This window comes from Perna viridis, chromosome 5, assembly GCF_037379345.1.
Source record: "Perna viridis isolate PV_CMFRI_1.1 ecotype Kerala chromosome 5, ASM3737934v1, whole genome shotgun sequence".
NCBI classification, from domain to species: domain Eukaryota; kingdom Metazoa; phylum Mollusca; class Bivalvia; order Mytilida; family Mytilidae; genus Perna; species Perna viridis.
The window spans coordinates 36,464,883-36,486,389 of NC_142449.1; the positions used below are offsets into that span (position 1 = coordinate 36,464,883).

The 21,507-nt window shown below is 32.0% G+C and overlaps 2 protein-coding genes across 2 annotated transcripts; one reads left to right on the top strand and one right to left on the bottom strand.

The window, feature by feature from the left end:
- Window positions 1-875: 875 nt before the first annotated feature.
- LOC148617283 (mitochondrial import inner membrane translocase subunit Tim21-like) lies at window positions 876-12,605 on the bottom strand. Its single transcript, XM_088584874.1, has 6 exons — window positions 12,255-12,605; window positions 10,301-10,363; window positions 8,366-8,463; window positions 7,563-7,636; window positions 6,302-6,401; window positions 876-1,030 (listed from the first exon to the last, which is right to left on the bottom strand). Exons 1-6 carry the CDS (start codon window positions 12,538-12,540, stop codon window positions 941-943), a joined length of 711 nt encoding a protein of 236 aa, XP_088441000.1. The 5' UTR covers window positions 12,541-12,605; the 3' UTR covers window positions 876-940.
- Window positions 12,606-12,634: 29 nt separating this feature from the next.
- Window positions 12,635-20,482, top strand: LOC148617284 (mediator of RNA polymerase II transcription subunit 10-like). Its single transcript, XM_088584875.1, has 4 exons — window positions 12,635-12,786; window positions 15,210-15,293; window positions 18,798-18,900; window positions 20,081-20,482. The coding sequence occupies exons 1-4, from the start codon at window positions 12,656-12,658 to the stop codon at window positions 20,174-20,176; spliced, it is 414 nt and encodes a 137-aa protein (XP_088441001.1). The 5' UTR covers window positions 12,635-12,655; the 3' UTR covers window positions 20,177-20,482.
- The last annotated feature ends 1,025 nt before the right edge of the window (window positions 20,483-21,507 follow it).

The window sequence follows — 21,507 nt, forward strand, 5'->3', positions numbered from 1 at the left end:
AATAATTGAATGTTCATACTATAATTATAAGTTATGGTTGTTTGTAAACGTCATTGTTTGGTAGAAGTTTTACAATTAAGGAAATGCTCGTACATGTAATTGTAGATATGTATATCAAAATATCAGGAGGTGATTCATTCATGTCAAAATCCACAACATTCACTTTTATTACTAATTCAGAAATAGTCACAGAATATGCACATAAGTAGACATGACTTATCCGGGTGTTGCATTAAATAGTAGCCTGTTATAGTACAAGGCAAAGAAAATGTGCAAGAAACTTCCCGTGTGTTCCATTCTTCAATTTCATATTTTCTTCCATTTCACTGGTAATTGGCTAAATTTTTCAAATACTGTACTTCAAACAAGCTTTTGAATGTTCAAAGACAATAAAATAGAATAGTAGCTTTCTAATCAGCCCAAATTATAGGTATTTGAACATGAACCCAAATGTTAATTTTTGGCATATAATCGATATAAAAAAGACATATAGGGTATTAGTGTTTTAATTGTAGTAGTATTCAACATATCTGCTCATTTTAGATGTGAATTTTTCAGTTTCAAGGTGACAATAATGAGTTTTTCATAAAAAGGGGAATTTTTGGAATTTCATATTTTTCCATTTCACCTGTAATGTGCAATTTTTTGCAAGTACCCTACTTCAAACAAGCTTTTGCATATTTAAACACATTTATGTAGCATATTAGCTTTCTACTGAGCCAAGAGATTTAATTTAACGTATTTCAGGACATTCAGGCGGAACAATGGTACCCCCTACACTTGGCCTTAAATTCTAATTATGCAATTATTCACCCTTAACCTGAAATCCTGTATACCTTCCCTTCTGTCTGTGGTTGGATTTAATAAACACATGATTTCACTTGTAAATGAATTTTAATGAAAAATCATTGCATGCATAATCCCACTATAATAACCATTGTTATCTATTGTTTTCTATTACTATAGTCTTTGAAGGATATCCATCTAATTCTACTATTAAATACTTGTACTGGTATATCTTGTTCTCATCCTGGAAAAATGAAGAAACATACTTGTCATCAGAGAAGATTTCTGTTATATTTTGTAAAAGATTTATCTTTTGTTTTTCATTTGAAGAACTGATTTATGATAATTGTTGACTTACTTTGAGCTTTCAAATGATCCACTGTTTATTTATGTAAGGCCAAGTAAACCTAAATGGTAGATTCTCATCCAACCTTCACAAAAATATGGGGCTCTGGTGGGAGGAATTTAATTTTTTATAATTTATTCCTTACCAAATATTTTCTTGCTTAATTTTATTTATTTGAAGTGTATCCATAGCCAAATCAGTTTCAAAGAAGAAACATTTTTTTATTAACCAAGAAATGAAAGATTTGTGTGTTATAGTATTTCAAAAATAGAAATTGATATGAAAAAAAAATCCCGATTTTGAAATTCCTGCCCCAATTTTTTAATTTTTTGTCAGGAGGGGATGAGAATCTGCTAATTAATTTTATTTGGTCTTAAAAAATGTGATAATATGATTTGAATCAGGAGTGAACCAACATTGGTGAAGTCTAAAGGTAGGAAGATATCATTGGAAGTAGGCACCTTAAGGTATACAGGGTTGTTAATATATTAAATAATGATAAAAAAAATTGTTTGACTTGAGGATTGGTGATCATGCCAACTCTTATCACATCAACTTTAAGATAAACTGTTTTTTCCAACTAATTCTGTTTATACTTTTTGCTCACTTTATTTATATATTGAATATTTTCTCCCCAAAATTGTTTGAGTACATTTAGGAAAATAATTGTTGAAGAAAATTAGAGAATATGTATCCATTGGAAATATGATTAACATAAAAGGTAATACATTGAAAATGTACAATATATAGAGTGCAATCAGATCATGTAAAATGATAGAGACTAGAGAGGGTCATTAAAACTAGTATCAGTCAGAAGTACACACTTTTTATGCAATAACATGTTGTACAAAAATTAAACTTGATAAAAAAAAATGACTAGGATTGCAGTATAATACAATAACAGTATATAGACTAGAAATAAAAATGATACACACATTCTGAATAAATCAAAAAAAAAATGCTTGAGAAAGCCTCACATTTTACACAGTGCAATTGTTTTTATTCAAAAGGAACATGTATTCCACTTACAGTCAAAGCTCAAGAACTGAGAATTGCATAAAAAAGAGCATGATATAAAAAGCACCTAATGAAAAAATGATGCAATGACAAGGAAATATATCCGTCTTGTTAGCTCACCTGGCCAAAGGCCATGTGCGCTATTGCCATCACTTAATGTCTGTCGTCGTCATCGTCAATGTTAACAATTTTTCATGACTCTTCTCCTCTGTCACTACTTCACCATTTGAAACTGAACTTGGTATGTATGCTTCTAGGGATATCCTGCATAGAGCAGATGTGGGAATTTTATATCTGTTACTAAAAATAGAACATAGGAGTCAGACAGTAGTTTTTCGTATATACCTCCAAAATCATTAGGTTAAGCCTTTCTACCCTTTCTATCTTGTTTAAAACACACTTATCTGACAAGGTTACCAAGTACCTTTTATATTTATTAATTGATCATCATAACAGATGGTCTGTTTTAAACGATTTTTCAACAAATAAAATTTTCTTGGCTGTTTCTGGCTTTTTTTAAGAGTAAAACTTCATACCACGGAAACATAAAATTTGACATTTATACAAACTGGAAAGGATCTTACTTCAATAGATATGAACAATTCACCAAAGTTTCATAAAAATTAGTGTGAGTGTTTTTGAGTAATTGTGCGAAAACTTGAAAATCTCCCTTTTTTAAAGCTGCATAATAGCTTCCAAATTTGTTCAGTTTTGATTCTACGTCCTGAATTTTGAAAATTCAATGAAATAAGTAGTAGTAATGCAATTGAAGCAATAAATGTCAATAATACCTACAGAATACTGCGAAAACAAAAGTTTTTTAATCAGAGAAGATCAATAGCTCTGATCTAATTATTTTTCGCCATTACTTCTGAAAATTGCCGAAAGGACATTCACCTGGGTTAAAAATACTTTACCATCGGTAAAAAATAACAATAATGAATACACAGGTATGCAAGTGTCTTGTTTTCATTTCATTTCATCTATTTCTTGATTAGTTTTCAAATAAATAATGACCATATTTGAGCAACACCTCAATATGTAAACTTCAAAAGGATCCTTACGTAATTTTCACCTCTCAAGGGCAAAAACCCTTGCATAGAGTTGTCTGACAACTTTGATCCCTGAAGACTTTTGTAGGCCTTATAATAAGGATATTTCAGCAATTGAAAGATATTGGCCAAACCTAATGGTTTTGGAGATATAAGCAAAAAAATACTGTAAGACCCTTATGTTCTATTTTTAGTAAAGGTTGCTATGTTTTTTAACCGATCAAAAATCCAAACATTCATTTTGTTAAGGATACCCTAAAATAACATGGTTTTGGAGATATATGCAAAAACTACTGTCTGACTCCTATGTTCTATTTTTAGTAACAGTGACCATGTTTTTCGACAGATCAAAAGTCCCGCACCAATTTTATGCAGGATACCCCAAGGAACATTCCTACCAACTGTGGTTCCAATTGGTCGAATAGTGTCAGAGGAAAAGATTTTTGAAGAAATAACATTCAAAATAGCAAAAAATGTTGAAAAAGGGCAATAACTCCAACATGGCTTAACGGATAAAAACGAAAAATTGACCACAGATAGATCTCATCATGCTTAACAGTTTTACATGTGTAAGAATTAAGCTAAACATAATGGTTTAGGAGATATGTGCGAAAAACTACTGTCTGACCCCTATGTTCTATTTTTAGTAACAACTTCATTATTGTGGAGTCATTGTGAGTATGTTTATTTCTTTTTCAACCATATTTTTTGTGATTTTCAACTTCTACTTTATATTCTTAATATTTTTACTGTTAAGAAAATACAAATCTGAATCATTGCATTGAAATGGCAACATTCTTCAATCAAATATTTAAAACTGCATCATGATGAGAGTTAAACAGTTTCAAGAAAAATGGTTGGATGAGTATCCATAAATACAAAAATGAAAAGATATATTGTATGCTTTGTGTCAAATACGTGTCTTTTGGCCCATAAAATCAAAATCATGACCATGATAAGAACAGCTGATTAGTGTCTTTTTCACATAACTGCTCAAGGGGAAGTAACTCTATAGTAGGAAAAACAACTTTTATTTTGGACAAACAAAAGCAATGTAATAATGTTTGGTTTCTTTTTTCTCTCTCTAAAACATACAGATAATCATGAATATTGTATACACATATTTTCTTGTATGTTTTAAGTAAATTTACCATTTCTAAAGTTGGAATAGTTCAGGGTAAACTGATATAGATATTGGTAAGTATATATTCCCCTTCACTTATGTGCCAAATCTACTTAAACTATTGTCTCAAATGCTGAAAGACAGTTACAAATTAAATAACTTTCTAAAAATAATGTCAGTTCCAATATTTTCGAGTAACGGTAATTGAAAAAATTTTTTCAAACTGCCTTACTTGACTCTTGAAATAGAAATTGAATTAAGGTAACCAGTTAGCTCTACTATAGAGTTACTTCCCTTTGAGCAAATTAATCAAAACCATATATTATGACTGTATAACCATAAATTGGCAAATAAATAGATATTAGGTCTAGACCAAGAAAATGGACAAGAAAAACCACAAAATCAAAACAAAAACAAAAAAAGAGCAACCCATACTCCATTAAAAAACTTGGGAGTATGGACCAGGTGCTCCTGTAAAGTAAGTGTCCTCTGCTCTTCTAGAAACACCTGTCAAGTTGCTCACATAATGCCAAATTCAGATTAAAATGAAAGAGGGAAACTACGACATTGTGAACAGGTCTCGTGGTGGTAAACAATTTCATGATGAAAGTATCAACCAATCTTAGCATCAAAAACTAAGATTTCTTATGAACTAGTAAAGATTGTGGGAGCATGGACAAATTCCTAAAATTAGTAATTTTGTCAGTTTGGTTAAGTAAAATTCCATGATAATTTATCCATGGATAATTAAATGTCAAAGCCCTGGAAGTAGTTTGGTTTAGAGAGGTTTCAGTTCATTCAGGATTGGTTAAGACAGGTTTTCAATTTATTCAGGGATAGGTTTAGACATGTTTTCAGTTTAATCAGGGGTTGGATTAGACAGGTTTTCAGTTTATTAAGGGGTTGGTTTAGTCAGGTTTTCAGTTTATTCAGGATTAGGTTTAGACAGATTTCTTAGTATTGTGAAGGTACCTTCTAGATTTTCATTTTTATTTCATTGGATGCTTGATCATCGCCCCCAGACAAAACCCCCCTGGATAAAAGCCCCCCATCTTATAATAAGCTCAGTGTTAATGTAAAAATACACATTTATTTTTGTTTATTTTTGTTTGTCAGGTTTTTTTGGGGAATTTTTTTTCTTTTTTTCTTTTGTTGTGACTGCTCCTTTTATATTGGTACTGCATTTTATTTGTGTTTGTCTTTTTTTGTGTATATTTTTCAGTTCTGTTCAGTGTATTTAGAAAGTTTTCTGTATTTTTTTCTGATGCAGTCAGTATAGTTTCGCTTTTTACCCTTTGACCTTAAAGACGCTCTTCCATGGAAACGCAAGTCACCTGATCAAAATTCTTTTTCCGGATTGGACAAGTACTGATAACTTAGTGGGGTTTGAAAAAGGAAATTGAAATTGCGTGCCATGCGTTTTTTTCCTGATGAAAATTATAAGTAAAAAGAACAAATTTTACTGTGTTGACTATCTTTTTTTGAAGATAGTACTTGTTTTCAGTTCTAACTAGTATATTTAGGAAGTTTCTGTCGTGTAATAAAATGGTTCAGTTTCTGTGTATTTTTTTTTCAAGGATATACTTTTTTCATATTTGATATTGTATTTCTTATTACCACAATCATTTGAAATTTTATCAATGAAATGAAAAAAGCTGCCAGTAAATAAAACAAAATGGCTGTTTTTAGATATATTTTCTTTTTAAAGATTGTATATTTGACATCTGTTATCATTTTATTGATAAAATATTGTCTTAAAAAGAAACACTTTAGAAATTAAATTTCAAATTTTACACTTTCAGTACTAATAGAAATATTATTCATAAGTGATAAAATAATTTCTCATGGGGGGCTTTTGTCTAGGGGGGGGTTTGTCCTAGAAGGCTTTTATCCGTGGGGGGCTTTTGTCCAGGGGCTTTTGTCCTGATCCCTCTTGGCATGCATTTAAGCTTTGCCACTGTAATCAACAAGACATACCTGATAAACTTCCACATGTACAGTGCCTTTTCTGTAAGGTCCTTCAATCTTAAATACAACTCTCATATGTTTCACACCATTCACCATGAACTCTTGAGAGCTACAAGAACAATATATGAACACTTTAAGTGTATATTAATATTTTTTTTTTCACAAAATCTAATGATTCAAAAGCATTTTTGAATTTATAAAAGTGGAAAATTTGTAAAATTGACTAAACTAGTCAATAGTTTATACACTAGTAAAAATGTTTAAAACTTCAAACTTTATAAACAAAAAAGAAGTATAGGTGTTGTTGCAGTGTTATAAGTATAAAAAGACATTTGATTTTTGAAGACTCTAATTGACTTCTTTTATTTGAGGTAGGCTTAGTTATTCAGCAGATTACAGACAGGACAATAACTTCCTTCATGTTAAAATGCATTAAAACATATTGACATTTACAAGAAAATGTAATTTGTATTACCAGTAACCATATAAAATTGACTCCATAGAGGATAAGCATGTTATTCTCGATTGATAAAAATATGTAGTGTAAGTTTAAAGATGCATAAATTGCTTAAATGATGAACATGTCATAGTTTATTCAATACACTGACCTGGATAATAGCTACTTGAATGATATCATTTAAAAATTTATTTTGTGAATTCATGGTCTAAGAATTCATCAATGTAAAAGCCTCTGATAAGCATTCAGCCAAATATTTTTTTGCACCAAACAAAAAAGATATAGTGAGTAGTTTACCACTTACAACCAAACTTTTTATGAATTAATATTTTCACCAATCGTCACTTTGATGACTTTAAGTCTTTGCTTTACATTAAAGAAGTTAAAGACATTTGAAATAATAACTACATTTTGCTCTATAAATAAAAATACATGCAATTTAAAAAAAAATTCATCATGAAAATTGAACTTCTAAAAAATTTAAATTTGGCCAACAAATATTTTTTTCTCCAACATGTAAAAATTTATTTTCAACTTATGGTCTATGAGATGATGGTCAAAATATTTATCCAGTCAGAAAGCTTGTTATATCTGAAATTAAACTATTTTGAATATTATCTAAATATTATTTGTAATAATAACTTAGTTTGTAACCCTTACTAAGGGGGTCAGGTAAGTTGGATAACAAAACGCAAGGAAAACTTACTAACCCATTTGGTAGGTGTAAGTTTTACAAATATCTTTTTTTCCTAAATCCAAAATATTTCCAACTTCAAATAATACCTTGTTTAAAGTACTTTTATAGAAGGATACCTGACATGTTGTTTTCGTCGCCTGCTACCTGATGTACCATGACCTGTCATTGGCTCACCAACTGCTACACATACCTTTACAAGATAAAAAAAACATTCAGTTTCAAAACAATCTTCATCTATATGTACATGCAAAATTTAAAATGACATTTCATAGTTTGTTTTTAAGGGCTGTTTGATTAATTAGGATAATTTAAAAATGTGCAATGTTTTGCTCCAATCAAAATTCAGGGGTGGATATATGAATTAAGGAACAGGAAGGCATGCTGACTGACCAAAAATGTGGTCCCACCATCATGCTTCAGTGATTTTCAATCATTTCAACTAATCTTTTAACAAAAAAACAGGAGCATGCACACCAAGTGTTGGGCCTGGTTCTGCCTTTTAAATTACTTCATTTTAAGGATATAGACTTAGGCTGAGGGACTTAAGCCTTTAAATCAAAGATACGTTTATATAATATCATTCATTCAAATCAGAATGAAATCAATCTCAATTACTTACATGCTTACATGAGATTGATTTAAAATGGTTTACACAAGCGTACCAATTATTTGTAAGAGTTATTTCCCTCAACCTAGGTCTACCTCCTTAAAAGTTGTTGATTTATGACAAAATCATCATCGCATCTTGTTCCTACTATTGGAAAAAGCTTTTATTCTTCCCTATAATTATTAACACATGAAAAAACTAACTTATCTTTATAAAAATTTTCAGTATTGGTTCATCGATTGCAGATATTCTATAACCTTTGTAATGATGGCTGAACATCCTAAAAGGCATTGGATTTTGCACAAAACTGACCTCATCATTTTCTTGGCATTTTTTCAAAGCTTGGCCATATACACCAGCTGGACTCTGACTGGAAAATAATTCTTTGCCCACAGTGTAAAACATAATTCCTGAAAGAGTAATCAAGGGAATCAAGGTTCTAGTGGTAATCAAAAGAATGTAATCCAGGGACAAAAACCAGACATGGAAAACAGCAAAGAACATAAAGTAACTAAAATAATACATAAAATAGTAAAAGCAAATGAGCAAGTCGGACTCCGCTAAAAACTGGGAGCATGGACCAGGTGCACCTGTAGGGTGAGCGTCCTCTGCTTTTCTAGAAACACCCGCCGAGTTTCTCATAAAAAGTCAAGTCCGGGGTAGACAAAAGAGGAACGGAAAACTATGACATGTTGAACAAATCAGTTTTCATGGCACAGATGGATATACTGTAATGATCCACAAGTTCATGATGACGACCATAAAACTTCTGTAGTGATGACTTCAATCTTGTAGCAACATAACCCTGTTCCAGAAGCCTACTTGTTATAAGTCTAACGTGATACAAAAAGTCTGTGTAGTTTCGGCAAGCTCTGGCATAACATATGATTTGTGATATGAACACTCCATATGCAGGTGCTGAAAGGATGTTGCCACAGATGAAAGGAAAGTTGACAATTCTGATTGAAAAGTCATTATGTTTGCCTTAAAATTTGGTCAAAAAATTTCCCTTACCATCGATTTCTAAGTGTAGGTCAAGATATGAGGCTGACTTCACAGTGTCTGTTGTATCCTTTATCTCAAATTCTTTAGGGTAGATGCGATGAATCAAATCCACGAAATTAGGATTGTTTAAAGATAATATGTCATCTATATAGCAGAAACTGAGATTAAAGGATCTAGCTAAATGATATTCTGTCTTTGAAAGCATGGTTATATACATGCTACAGTTAAGCATATTTAGATTGTACATTTAATTGCAATATAAACTTAAAGGATAAAAATGTTCAATATGAAATCAATAATTCATTATATATTTTTCAATAAGAAGAACTAAAAGATATTTTAATGGTACATGTATTATACCATTATAAATGTCAAAAGATTCAAAGATTTGACAGAACTTAAGTATAATAAGCTTTCAAAGCTACAGAAATCTACCTTTGAACAATATCTTAACTGTATGTACAGGCAAGGATCCAGATATTTTGAAAGGGGACTTTCAAAGCCACTATTTGCTCATTTTTTGTTAAATTTTGTATGAAAAGGAGGAAACAACCCCTGACAAACCCTCCTTCTGAATCTGCCACTGTGTATAATACCATCACATAAGTCTGATAAATGGTGCTTCCTGAACTACAGGTAAATCAAAAGTTGCCTTCCCTTCGCCAACACTGTATCCAAATTTAAAACAGACAACATCATACATAAATTTACATATGAATGTTACAAGATTTATTTTTATCCAGCAACTAGGCTTCCTACTCTACAAATACAGTGTGTAAAATTAACCAGTCATTGCTGTAATTGAATAGTAGTATACTACCTTCTCCTGTTTCAGGGGCGGGTCCAGGTGAGGCTGTTACAGGCATACACCCCACTTTTCATACAAATTTTATAAAACACTTTCGTAATCTGCTAAATATTGTATTGAATATGGCAATACATCATATTTATTTATTAAATGTGTCAAAATCTGGTTTCCTTATATACTGATTCTCGCATTTACGTCTCCCCTCCATAAAATCCTGGATCCGCGCCTGGTTTTTTATTTCAGTAACAATTAATGCAGAAAACAGGAAAGCAGTTTTAGGGTGCTTCCAAATCGTCTGCGTTCAAGAGATGGTATAAAATGATATGATTTATCATCTTTTTCTTGAGAAATTTCACTATAAAATACAGTAGCAAGATAAAACCATACAGGTAAAATAAATTTGATATTTTCCTGTATTGTATAAAAGGACATACCCATTATTCCAAGCCCTGCCAATATCACTGCAAAATAGGAAGCATCTTTGCCAGCTTCCTTCACTAAAAAGAATAAAAAAACAAAATTTAAAGCCCTTTTTTCAAAGATGAAAAAAATATAATAAGCTATGATTATGGTGGCAATATTTTCCAGTCTACAATTGAAAATAATAAAATACAGTAACTTACCTGACTAGAATGAATAAATCTCAAAATTATTCCACAAATTTTAAATGTGACCGTCATAGTTAACTGATTTTTTTTTTCAAATAATGTGTATCACAGTGGTACAAGATACGTGACGTCATGTAGTATTTTGCAGAAAGGTAGTCCCAAAAGGAAATTTTGCAGCGCTTATAAAACTTACTTATTTAGGTCAGGAAAACTGCAAACAAAAGAAAATTAATACCTTATAATTCAGGTAAAACAGCGATAAACAGATTATTAAAAAAAAAAATTTCAACTTGCGGGAGTTTCTCATGCTAATCTCGTTGAAAAAAAAATATTAAATAATCTAATATTATCAATTTAGATCAAAGATCAGAATTGATATAGCAGTCACCAGAGCCTATAGATTTGTAAAGCCTGTTAACATCTGCAACTATTTCTTACAACACCACCCCCCCCCTGAAAAAATAGTTCCACTGTTAAGGTTCAAACACAAACACCTACATTATGGAAGCCACCATTACAGTTATTTCTAAATATAATCTAAAATATCAAGTTTAATTCCAATAAATACCTTTTACTATTTTACTTTTATGCTGATCAGTTTCTTTGGAAATACATGTAACAATGATCCAATTCAAAATAGTCGACCTTTAACCTCTGATCATTACCTGTTGTTCATTTCTATGAAATATGCATTTATTATTGATATTCAAGTAATCTATAAATGTTAGACACATAGTAAGCCATTTGGTGTTTAGCTAGGAGGGAAAATCCTATGAGATTTTAAATAATCATCAAGCCTAGAGAGGAAAGTAAAAAGAGGAATTCTGAGTATCACCTAAAAGAGCTATCTTCACATTTCATGCTGGAGAGGATCCAAATAAAAAAGGTGGTCCAGTCTCTTTTTGCTCATTTTTGGCCAACTTCTAGAGTACCGATAACTTATACACAAAAGAGTGATCGAACCCCCAAAACCATCCTGATGTATCCGTCACTGTTTCAAACATTTCAAAATAGCAGCATTTAAAAAAATGGAGCCTTGATTTGTATCACACTGCTATGCTGAAATGGTACCTTCTATTATTTATATATACAGAAGACATTCTTATCTCATATCTCTCTGAACAAAAAAAAAATTAAAACAAAAGATCAAAAAAAAAAACAGAAACAAAACAAAACAAAAAAAACAAAACAATAAAAAGAAAATTAAGAATTGACAGGAAGGTTGAAAACAAATTGTGTAATTTGACAGACTGTTTTCCAACCTGGAGTTCGCTAACTTGAATTTGAAAATTTAGAAAGTGGAAATGGCTAACTAGTAGTTAGTAGTTCATTTATGCAGGATTTTGGAGAGTTTTGTATTCATTTATCTAGGTGTTCCACGTTAACTTACGAGGAATCTGAATATAACGAAAACTGGTGTGCACTGCTTCAATGTCACATAAACTTTTGTGATGTGTTAAGAAAATGGTGATCAGAATCATGTCGAATTTAAATCAGAGAGTTCAATGTTGATGATATTTGAGGCGTAAAAATTATAACAATTATCCCATTTTAATTGATTCAGTACATCAGAGTACTAGATATATTTTGAGGTACAAAAGGTCATTTTTTCCCATATAAGTAATGGTCCTCACTCACTCCTCAGTGCTATTGTCTGAGACGACCAACTCCTGGTTCTGTCGAAATTATGAGGATCAATATCATCATGCATGTCCCCTTAATATTGACAGCTAATTAAGTAGTAACTATATGAATGATTGATGTGTATTAAATAATGTACCTTTTTCTGCAGTGATTAGACCAGCATATGGATTTTCCCTAGCTATGTCCAGCTCTTTCCCGGAGTTTTTCGGTTGATCACCCTTAGTACAATAACTTTTCCCAACTTTGTCTTTGGCATACTGAACTTGAGTTTGACATCTAGTTAACTTTGAAAGGTTACTTAAACAAAACAAATGGATGTCATTCTTTGCTAGAGTATGATATGGATTTGTATATGTTTTAGACGACCATCTTATTAGTCTCCTGATAAATACAGTTCTGCTGCTTAATAAACAAGTGCACATTTCTTTCACGTCTCTTTGGGTCCACCAACAAGAGAAAAAATACAAATTATCTCCCCTTCATGAAGTTTTGAGTTATTCCCCCTTGTATAGTTATCTCCCTTTTAAAACCACCGAAATGAGTGACAGAGCAAGTCGTTTCGAAGCTCTAGAGAATCAACTTGAGATGTTTATCGAAACAACTCGTCAGGTTGGAATAATAGTCAGTGATGTACAACCTAACAGTCAAGCAGTGTTGAATAAAAAACTGTAAGTTACTCTTAATTACTGAATTAGACGTATTCACACTTGAGCAGTTGAGGACACCATTGTCATTGACATTGATTAATATACATGTAATATATTTTTCTGTTAGAAACTTCCAATAAAATGGTAAACAGGTTGGAAACCAAACCTCAAATTAGGGTTAACCTCTGTTTGGTACTATCCCTCATATGGTGGGCTTTCATCCATTATAAAAAGTAAAAGTTCTTTAACTACACGTCTACAGTGTATGAAATATTGTTAAAAAGTGGGAATATTTGACTAATTTCATATAACTCCTGCAAAGGAAGTATATTTTCATTATTTCGAAAGTTACAGGCTCAAATAAAATGCAATAAGTGGCTTCTCATCCATACAGTTGTTGACAGGGAGCCTCTTCAGGCTAATCATCCACACATCCAGTTTGCGGCAATAACATAGGGAATCTTAACGAAAACACCTGATTCATTACGAATATTGTCAAACTTAACAGCAAATGTACGACTATTAATGGCTTCGTGAACTTTGATCACATTTAATAAACTGGACAGTTTTCTATTTGTGTTATATACTAGTTGGGCTGCATATTTGATAATGGAAGCAAGCCCCTGTGGCTGTGCTTGAAAATGGACAGATTTTTTTTTTGGTCAGACACAGAACAAGTAACAAAAGTTATGATGTCTGGTGTTAAAGTTGATGCATTGTATGTGTCTTTGCCAGATGTTTAAAAAATTTGTAATAAAATCTTGGACAAAAATGTAAATATTCAATGTGCTAGAAAGTACATGTACTTCAGTGCTGACACTTGATACAATGTACATGTGCATTTGTATTCTGGTGATATTATTTGTTTAAAATTGTCTTTCAAGTATGTTAAATGTGTATTTTGTCTTAATTATGAATGTTTTTTAATCGATATTTGTTACATCAGATACGATTTAATAACTTTTATTGTATATGTATTTGTATCATTTTGTATATATTTATATAAAATGAATTTCTCCCAATTTCCACATTACTAACATAAGTGAAGCATTTCTGTCATGATTCCATGTGTTATTTACTCAAACCGGATGTCAGGACGATTAGCCTGAAGAGGCTCCCCATCCTCGAATGCATGGATGAGTAGCCACTGCCTTAATTGAAGGCTGGCAACTATTTAGATATTGAAATAAACAGCATACTTTCTTTGGAGAATATATATGTAATTAAAATACATTAAATATTCCCACTTTTAAACAAAATATTACCAATTTGGTACATTGTAGTCTGATTGCATTTGTAAAATTTTAATTGTAGATCTGCATGTACATGTTGTTCTGAAAGTACTGAAGGATACTGACATTCATCTAAAATATGGTTTTTGTGCTTTTCTGTAAGAATCAGGCAGTGGGGTGAACCATGATGGAAATATCTTCCCATGAAATCCTATTCAAAATGTTAACTAAAATGCAAAAGTGGCATTATTTCATTTTTAAGTATCAGTAATTTGAGATGTAAGTTACATATATACATGTACACTGTAAATGAAATCCATTGTAATTTCGTCATCAAAGCTTTCAATTAATCTGAAGGAGAAAGGAGTAAACTGTTCTACCCTTGTTCATGTCTCCCTGTTTTCCTGTTACTGTAACATTTTTTCTGTCACAGTTTTCTCAGCAACTACTCATCACAGGAGCTTGAAATTTTAACACATTTTTTCTGTAGGTATAATGTGTGCCATATGGTGTGATTTATTTTTGGAAAAATTCAACAACAACTTCCTGTTTATCAAGGACACATGTCCAGCTTATATAGTAGCCTAAAGAAGACAGACCAGGCCAGACTTTTATATTGCAGAAAATTTCAATATTATAAACAAACAAGTGTATGAAAGCAACTTTGTTTATTTTGTGACTTTATAATGTGTACTTTAAAAATTGAAATTTTTGTTGCTAACTTCTCAGCAACTACTCATCAGAGCGGCTTTAAATTTTAACACATTCTTCCTGTAGGTATGCCATTAGTGAGATCCATTTTCAGAGAAATTCAACAAAAATTTCCTGTTTACCGAGGTCTTAGTTTATTTTCCTTTTATTGTTATTGAGAGCAGGGGTATCACTAGTGAGTTGCCACTCACAGATTTCTTGTTACTGTTAGCATAATGTTTCGTAAATGAAAGTTATTTCCAAAATCTTATACATAATACTACAATGTACAATTTTTTAGTTGAAGTGCACTGTAAACCACTTTATCTTTGTGAATAATCTATTTTTGCATATTTCAGAAGGGAAAAAAAATCACAAAAATATATCATTGTGAATAAATTAGTTTGCTATGAATTAGATACTTCACATAATTCAAGTCACTTATGACTGTGAGCTTGCTGTATTGAAGTTTATTAACATTATATTTTTATTTTTGCATAACATTAACTTCGTTTGTTTTAGGAATGAAATGATTACTGGTATGCAAGAAATAGATAAGCTGAAATCCCACATGACAGATATAAATGTACCACTGGAAGTTTTTGAGTAAGTGCATGTTTATGAGGAAATGTATCAATATCCAGCTCAGTATGACATGTATATATGTCATTCAGATGTTTTTAGATCTTTGCTACTGAGTACTGAACCTCATCTGTCTGCTCTAGTCAGTAGTGCATATAGATTCACTGTTTCCATAGCTTTCATACATGTACATCTGACATTCTTAAAACTAAACTTCACTTCTTTATGCATGTTATGCAAATTAGTTCAGGGTACCAGAAAAAACTTAACTAATTTTATACCTCTTACTTTAAGGGGGATGTTACCTACATTGTATAATAATGATAGGAGTGTTCATCCTTCTTTCTTCCTGTCTGTATACTCTTTCTTCCTTCTGGCACACATAGGTCTACTAATTTTGAGCTCACCTGGCCTAAAGGCCGTGTGAGCTATTGTGATCACTTTGCATCTGTTGTCCGTTGTCGTCTTCAGCTTTTTAAGTCCCTAATATTGTTAGCGACTTCCTACACTCGTAATTTCAGTACTATACATTTGCAAACATTTGTATGATTTGCATAATTATGTATTACTACTCCAATTAATCTGCTGATTGTTGCCAAGTTTACTGTCATGTCTTTATAGCTCTAGTTTCATGCGTGATCAAAATGTACCTCTTAAATATCATACACATGTGTGTTTTTTGCTTGGATGAGAAGTGTAGTTTACATTAAAAGATGAAATAATCAGTTAGCATTGAACATTACCCAGTTTCCAATTCAGACACAGGGACTCGTTACAATTGACTATATAAGTCGTTTACATTATCAGTCCCCTGATATATATAGCCATTGCCACTTGTTTAATCTTGTTCCTAATCTGATTTTCTGGTCAATATCATAAGTGACCCAGAGTTCACTCAAAGTTTGAGAGGAAAACATTACCCGCACTTCCTGGTAACCGGTTGGTTTGATTGAAAAACTTTCGGTCATCACGGTTAAGAAAGAGTATGCAATCATACCAAGGGAACCAAGATTCTAGCGGAAGTCATTCAATTTAGAGCATATTGCATTTGTGCCATTTCAGATTTTGGAAGCAAGCCAAAATCAGTGGCATAGAATATTTCACAATTAGCGACTTTGAAGACTTCAGTCTATAATTTCAAGCATCTCCTTCTGTGAAACTGCTTGAATAATTGGAATAAAACTTGGAATGGTTGTTCTTTAGGATATCCTGCACAAACTGATTGTTTAAAATTTTTGAAACATTGAAAAACATAGCCACTGTTATTGAAAATAGAATATAGGGCTCAAAATACAGGTTTTTGCAAATAATTCGAAAGCCAGTGAATTTAGCAAAGTTCTTCAGAAGACAGACCTATGCTGAAATTTTCAAAATGATTTGTCAACTGATGTAGGAGTTATGGCCTTTGAAACAGATTTTTTTTTGTTTTTCACATACATGTACAACTTTGAAAATCTTCCCTGAAACCATTCGACAAAATTGAATGAAAGTTGGCATAATTGTTCCCTAGAGTAACCTGCATAAACTGATTGTTTTAATTTTTTTATCGGTTGAAAACACAGCCTTCATTACTAAAAATAGAACATGTAGGCGTCATGTACCTTGAAACAGATTTTTTTATTATTTTTCATGTGTTCAACTTAGAAATCTTCTTCTCTGAAACCATTTGAAAAATTTAACGAAAGTTGGCATAATTGTTCCTTAGGGTATCCTGCACAAACTGATCCTTGAAAATTTTTCACAGTTGAATAACATGGCCTTTGTCACTAAAAATAGAACATAGGGGTCAAATTGTTTTTTTTTTTTGTTGCTTTTTTTCCTCAACTGCAGAGGAAGAAGGAAGATGAAAGCTAGTGATAAGATGAACATGATATTCTGAGTTCACTGGCAGTATTGACATTTTTTAAGGTGGCCATTTTCAAAATGGCTGCCATTTGTAGCCAATTTCACCAGTTGCGCAGATTCAGTGATGCTTGTTTTCAGTAGAAAACATGGTATTTTGTATGTACGTTGATTGGTGTTGATGAAAATTTGTACTGGACGGCCATTTTCAGTATAGTTACAGCCATTTTAATTTTTACAGTGCCTTTAGTGCTCAGTTGAACTTACAGCATTCATCAATATATGCAATTTTTTGGTCATACAGATACATTTACTTACTATTAGTTAATAAGGCATGGTTTGCCAGGTGAGCAATTCAGGTTCTTTGAGAGCCTCTTATTGATCTGATACACCACCAAATGGAATTTAATAAAATTGTCACCAAGTCTTTATTACATGTTCTTATTATACACCACCTATTTAGATTTTGCTTCAAGTAAATTTGGAGGTTTCATTTAGAGCAAAACATGTATGAATATGGGGACACTGGGTTTCCCATCCCTCATCCCTTACTCCTCATACATAAACACCACTGAATGGAAGTCAATGAAACTTTAACAGAATCTTTATTACATATTCCTATTTTAGATTTTGATCCAAATCAAGGTGCATGCTATCAAATAGGGGGGAGTGGGAGTATCAAGTTAGTGAGTATAGCTGGCAGATTTTCTAGTTTATTTATTAGTAGTGTTCTTGCCTTGTTATAATATTCACATCCTGGATAGCATAGTTAATAAGCTATATTGTTTTATATATAAAGTTTTACATGTATAGTCAGTCAGTACAACCTCCCATGCAGACCTGTAAAGACTTCCTGATTTCTACATACAATGTATCACTTCACTACCTTATAGGCTCTGATACACACAACTGGCACAAGCACTACTCTTTACAAATCAACAAAGCTGTTTCCAGTGTATTATACTAATTTGCATATAGGGTGGGTTTAAACACTAAGTTTGGAGGACTTCTCAACTTCTATTGGAGACAATGCTTTGATATTTGGTATGTTGCTTTCATATTGTGTCTTGTATTCAATTGGTCTGTCCTTTCCAGGATGTTCCTTCCTAATATCTACTATGTACATTTTGTTTTTTGTTCAACTTAATTTGACAGGAATGGTTAAGTGGGGTATTCTTTGCATGGACTTTTCACAACCTAGCCTGCAACACATTGTGCATGATATAAGTAACATTACACATATACATGTATGTAGTTGTAAATAATTTCAGACCTAAGTAACAGTGTATTTGTCAAGTTGGTAGGACTGTTTTAAATATGAGATCTATTCTATTGTGGTTATATTGACCAAGGGGTTGGTAGGACTATTTTAAATATGAGATCTATTCTATTGTAGTTATACTGACCAAGGGGTTGGTAGGACTATTTTAAATATGAGATCTATTCTATTGTAGTTATACTGACCAAGGGGTTGGTAGGACTATTTTAAATATGAGATCTATTCTATTGTAGTTATACTGACCAAGGGGTTGGTAGGACTATTTTAAATATGAGATCTATTCTATTGTAGTTATACTGACCAAGGGGTTGGTAGGACTATTTTAAATATGAGATCTATTCTGTTGTAGTTATACTGACCAAGGGGTTGGTAGGACTATTTTAAATATGAGATCTATTCTGTTGTAGTTATATTGACCAAGGGAAGAATCCAAATCTGTATACGAAGGATTGTTTAGAGAAAACTCTTGCAAAGAATGAACAAGTTAAGGGAAAAATGGACAATCTAAAGGTACATTTAGGACTATATATATATATATATGTTAGCAAAACAAACAAAGCGAGTCACCCACACTATGGTAAGGGAACTACAATTTGATTATTATGGGGAGGGGATTGGGGGAGGGCTAGAAACAAATTTAAAATTATATGATGCAGGATTAAGATTTTCAAGAAATTCAAAGCTAGGACATGTCATAAGAAAAAATGAAACGGTGGGATCTATTAATACCCTAATATTTTTTGGTTATATAAAAAAAAAATTTTGGTGCTTAGCATCGAAGGAAAAAAAGGCATGGCCTAAATTTTCTCGAAAATAAAAAGACAGGATAGAAAATTTGATTCTAGCTTCCCCCCAATAAAAATTAAATGGTTGTTCTTTATGTCAAATTATTTTTTCGTGTTTCAGGATATCAATTCAAATTCACTACTATATTTAACATGCAATTGATTAAGTTGTAGTAGTGGGTAAAAAATCATGACTTATTTCTGAATATTGTTCAACCATTCAACATAACCTCTTAAATGCAGTGTGTGCTTGCCCAAGGAGCAGTGACAACCAATTTTATAAAGTTTTTGGTACAAGTTTTGCCAATATTCATATTTAGGGACCAGTCCAGATAAAATTCAGACACTATTGTAGAGGTGATTCGTGATGTAGAAAAATCCACCAAACAAATCATGCAGTTTGGTCTTCCTATGCTACATTTTGGTGTAATAATAGTCCTTTCTATTTTCAGATCTGTATTTTTGAGAAAACCATACATTTACATGTACCTCATACTAATTCAAGTGAATCAAATCAAATCATTATCACGAACATCAAATGATAACTCTTTCAAAGTACAAATTTCATACACAGTCTATAAAATTTCTATCTCATAATTGCAAATTAAGTGGTTCAATATGTGGTAAGTGTTTCTGATTAAGAAATAAAAGTAAACTTGGTGGGTTTTTGACTTGCATGAGTCACTGCCTGTCTGATTTTTATAAAGACTGATACTTAAGTCCTCCCACTCAAGGCAAGCAAGCTTTCACTAGAAAAACAGAAACAAGACATTTGACTGGAAACTAAGCATGTTTGTTGTTTTTTTTTAATTTGTATGTTCTTAGATTCTACATGTGTAAATGTATGACCACCATTTTCTATCAACTATATGATATTAAGATTACAAAATCCTTATATTTTTCAGAGATTCAAAGCTTGTCTGCTAGTTGAATTGACAAAAGTTTTTCCAAATGAAATAAACACTTTCAGAGCTTTGAGAGGAGATGATCAGCCAGCATGAACTAGTTATGTGTGAACTAACTATTTAAGAGAATAGACATACGCCATGGCTAGCCAATGTGTACTTGTCACATTTTGAACTATAAATACAGTGTTCTTACCCTTGTGGACAATGTGACATATCAGATTGTAGGTCTTACTTGTAAATCGGTGCTCCATCAAAATTTGTGGGCCACAAACATTTATATTTCACTAACATCATGTATGTACAAGTATGAACAGTGTGAACACAGTGTATTGTTTCTAAGTACAGAATCAAATGTTGCTTTATACTTAAGGTCTGTTATCAATAAATAGTAGCATTGTATTGTTGTGAGTACAGTATTGTACACATGTACATATTATCGTACATTCACAGATTAAATAACAAATAACAATAACAAATTCAGTATGCAGTCATCCTTCATTAATGCCACTAATGTCATTTTTGTACTACAGGAAAAATAGCAGCTGTATAATGGTGTTGTCATTGGTGTCATTGTCGTCCTAAGATGCTTCATATCCGGACAGTAACTTTAGTATATGTGTATAGAACTTTATTTTATAAGGTGTTATAAGATGAAAAGAAGCCTTAGATTGAATTTGGGGATTGTATATTTAACCATTTAGGAATTAGGGGCAAAAAAGGTCAAAAGAAGCATTTTCATGATGTCTAGACAATGACTCAAGTAAATGTGAATGGATCTCTTTGAAACTGTACCAAAAGGTGTCATAACACAAAAGGAAGACTAGGTTTAACTTTGAAGGTTGTGACTTGAACCATTTAGGAATTAGGGGCAAAAGAGAGGTCAGAAACAAGCATTAACATGATGTTCACATACATTGGGCATCCAGTGAATGAAGCTCTTGTACTACCAATGGAAAGCTAGGATTAATTTTGGGGGTTTCGATTGGTACATTCTTGTAAAAAGGGAAATAATCAAACTCACAGGTTATAGACATATAGGCAAACTCCAAGAATACGGCAAAGAAAGAAATGGCAACCCCTTAAAAACAGTAAATGAACTTGGATCAAATTTTGTGTCCTGGAATTTGTTCAGTATAATTTCTGACCTGGGTTTTTATTTTGTGCTCTAGCCAGTCCTTTGTTTTTAAGCCAGATCCTCATTTTCTTCTACCAAATGCATCCTGCTTTTTTATTTCAATTTTGATCCTAGCCAAATCAAAAATCAAATGGTTGCTCCCTTATCACCTGGAATTTCCATTGACACTCTTGATAATAGACAAAATACAGACAATAAGTACATTGTTAACTTTTATTTATTTGATTTATGAAGTAGATTTGTTCTTAAGAGATTTTATCACCTACCCTAAATTGTGACAGATCCAGAG

Bases quoted from the DNA above. Each gene is read 5' to 3' on its own strand.
- LOC148617283 (XM_088584874.1), bottom strand. From the start codon at position 12,540: ATGTGCACTTGTTTATTAAGCAGCAGAACTGTATTTATCAGGAGACTA. The intron at 7,637-8,365 runs GTCAGTTTTGTG...TATCTTGTAAAG, and splicing joins AATGCCAAGAAAATGATGAG to GTATGTGTAGCAGTTGGTGA. The intron at 6,402-7,562 runs GTATCCTTCTAT...TTGTTCTTGTAG, and splicing joins CGACGAAAACAACATGTCAG to CTCTCAAGAGTTCATGGTGA.
- LOC148617284 (XM_088584875.1), top strand. From the start codon at position 12,656: ATGAGTGACAGAGCAAGTCGTTTCGAAGCTCTAGAGAATCAACTTGAG. The intron at 15,294-18,797 runs GTAAGTGCATGT...ATTCTGTTGTAG, and splicing joins GTACCACTGGAAGTTTTTGA to TTATATTGACCAAGGGAAGA. The intron at 18,901-20,080 runs GTACATTTAGGA...TATATTTTTCAG, and splicing joins GAAAAATGGACAATCTAAAG to AGATTCAAAGCTTGTCTGCT.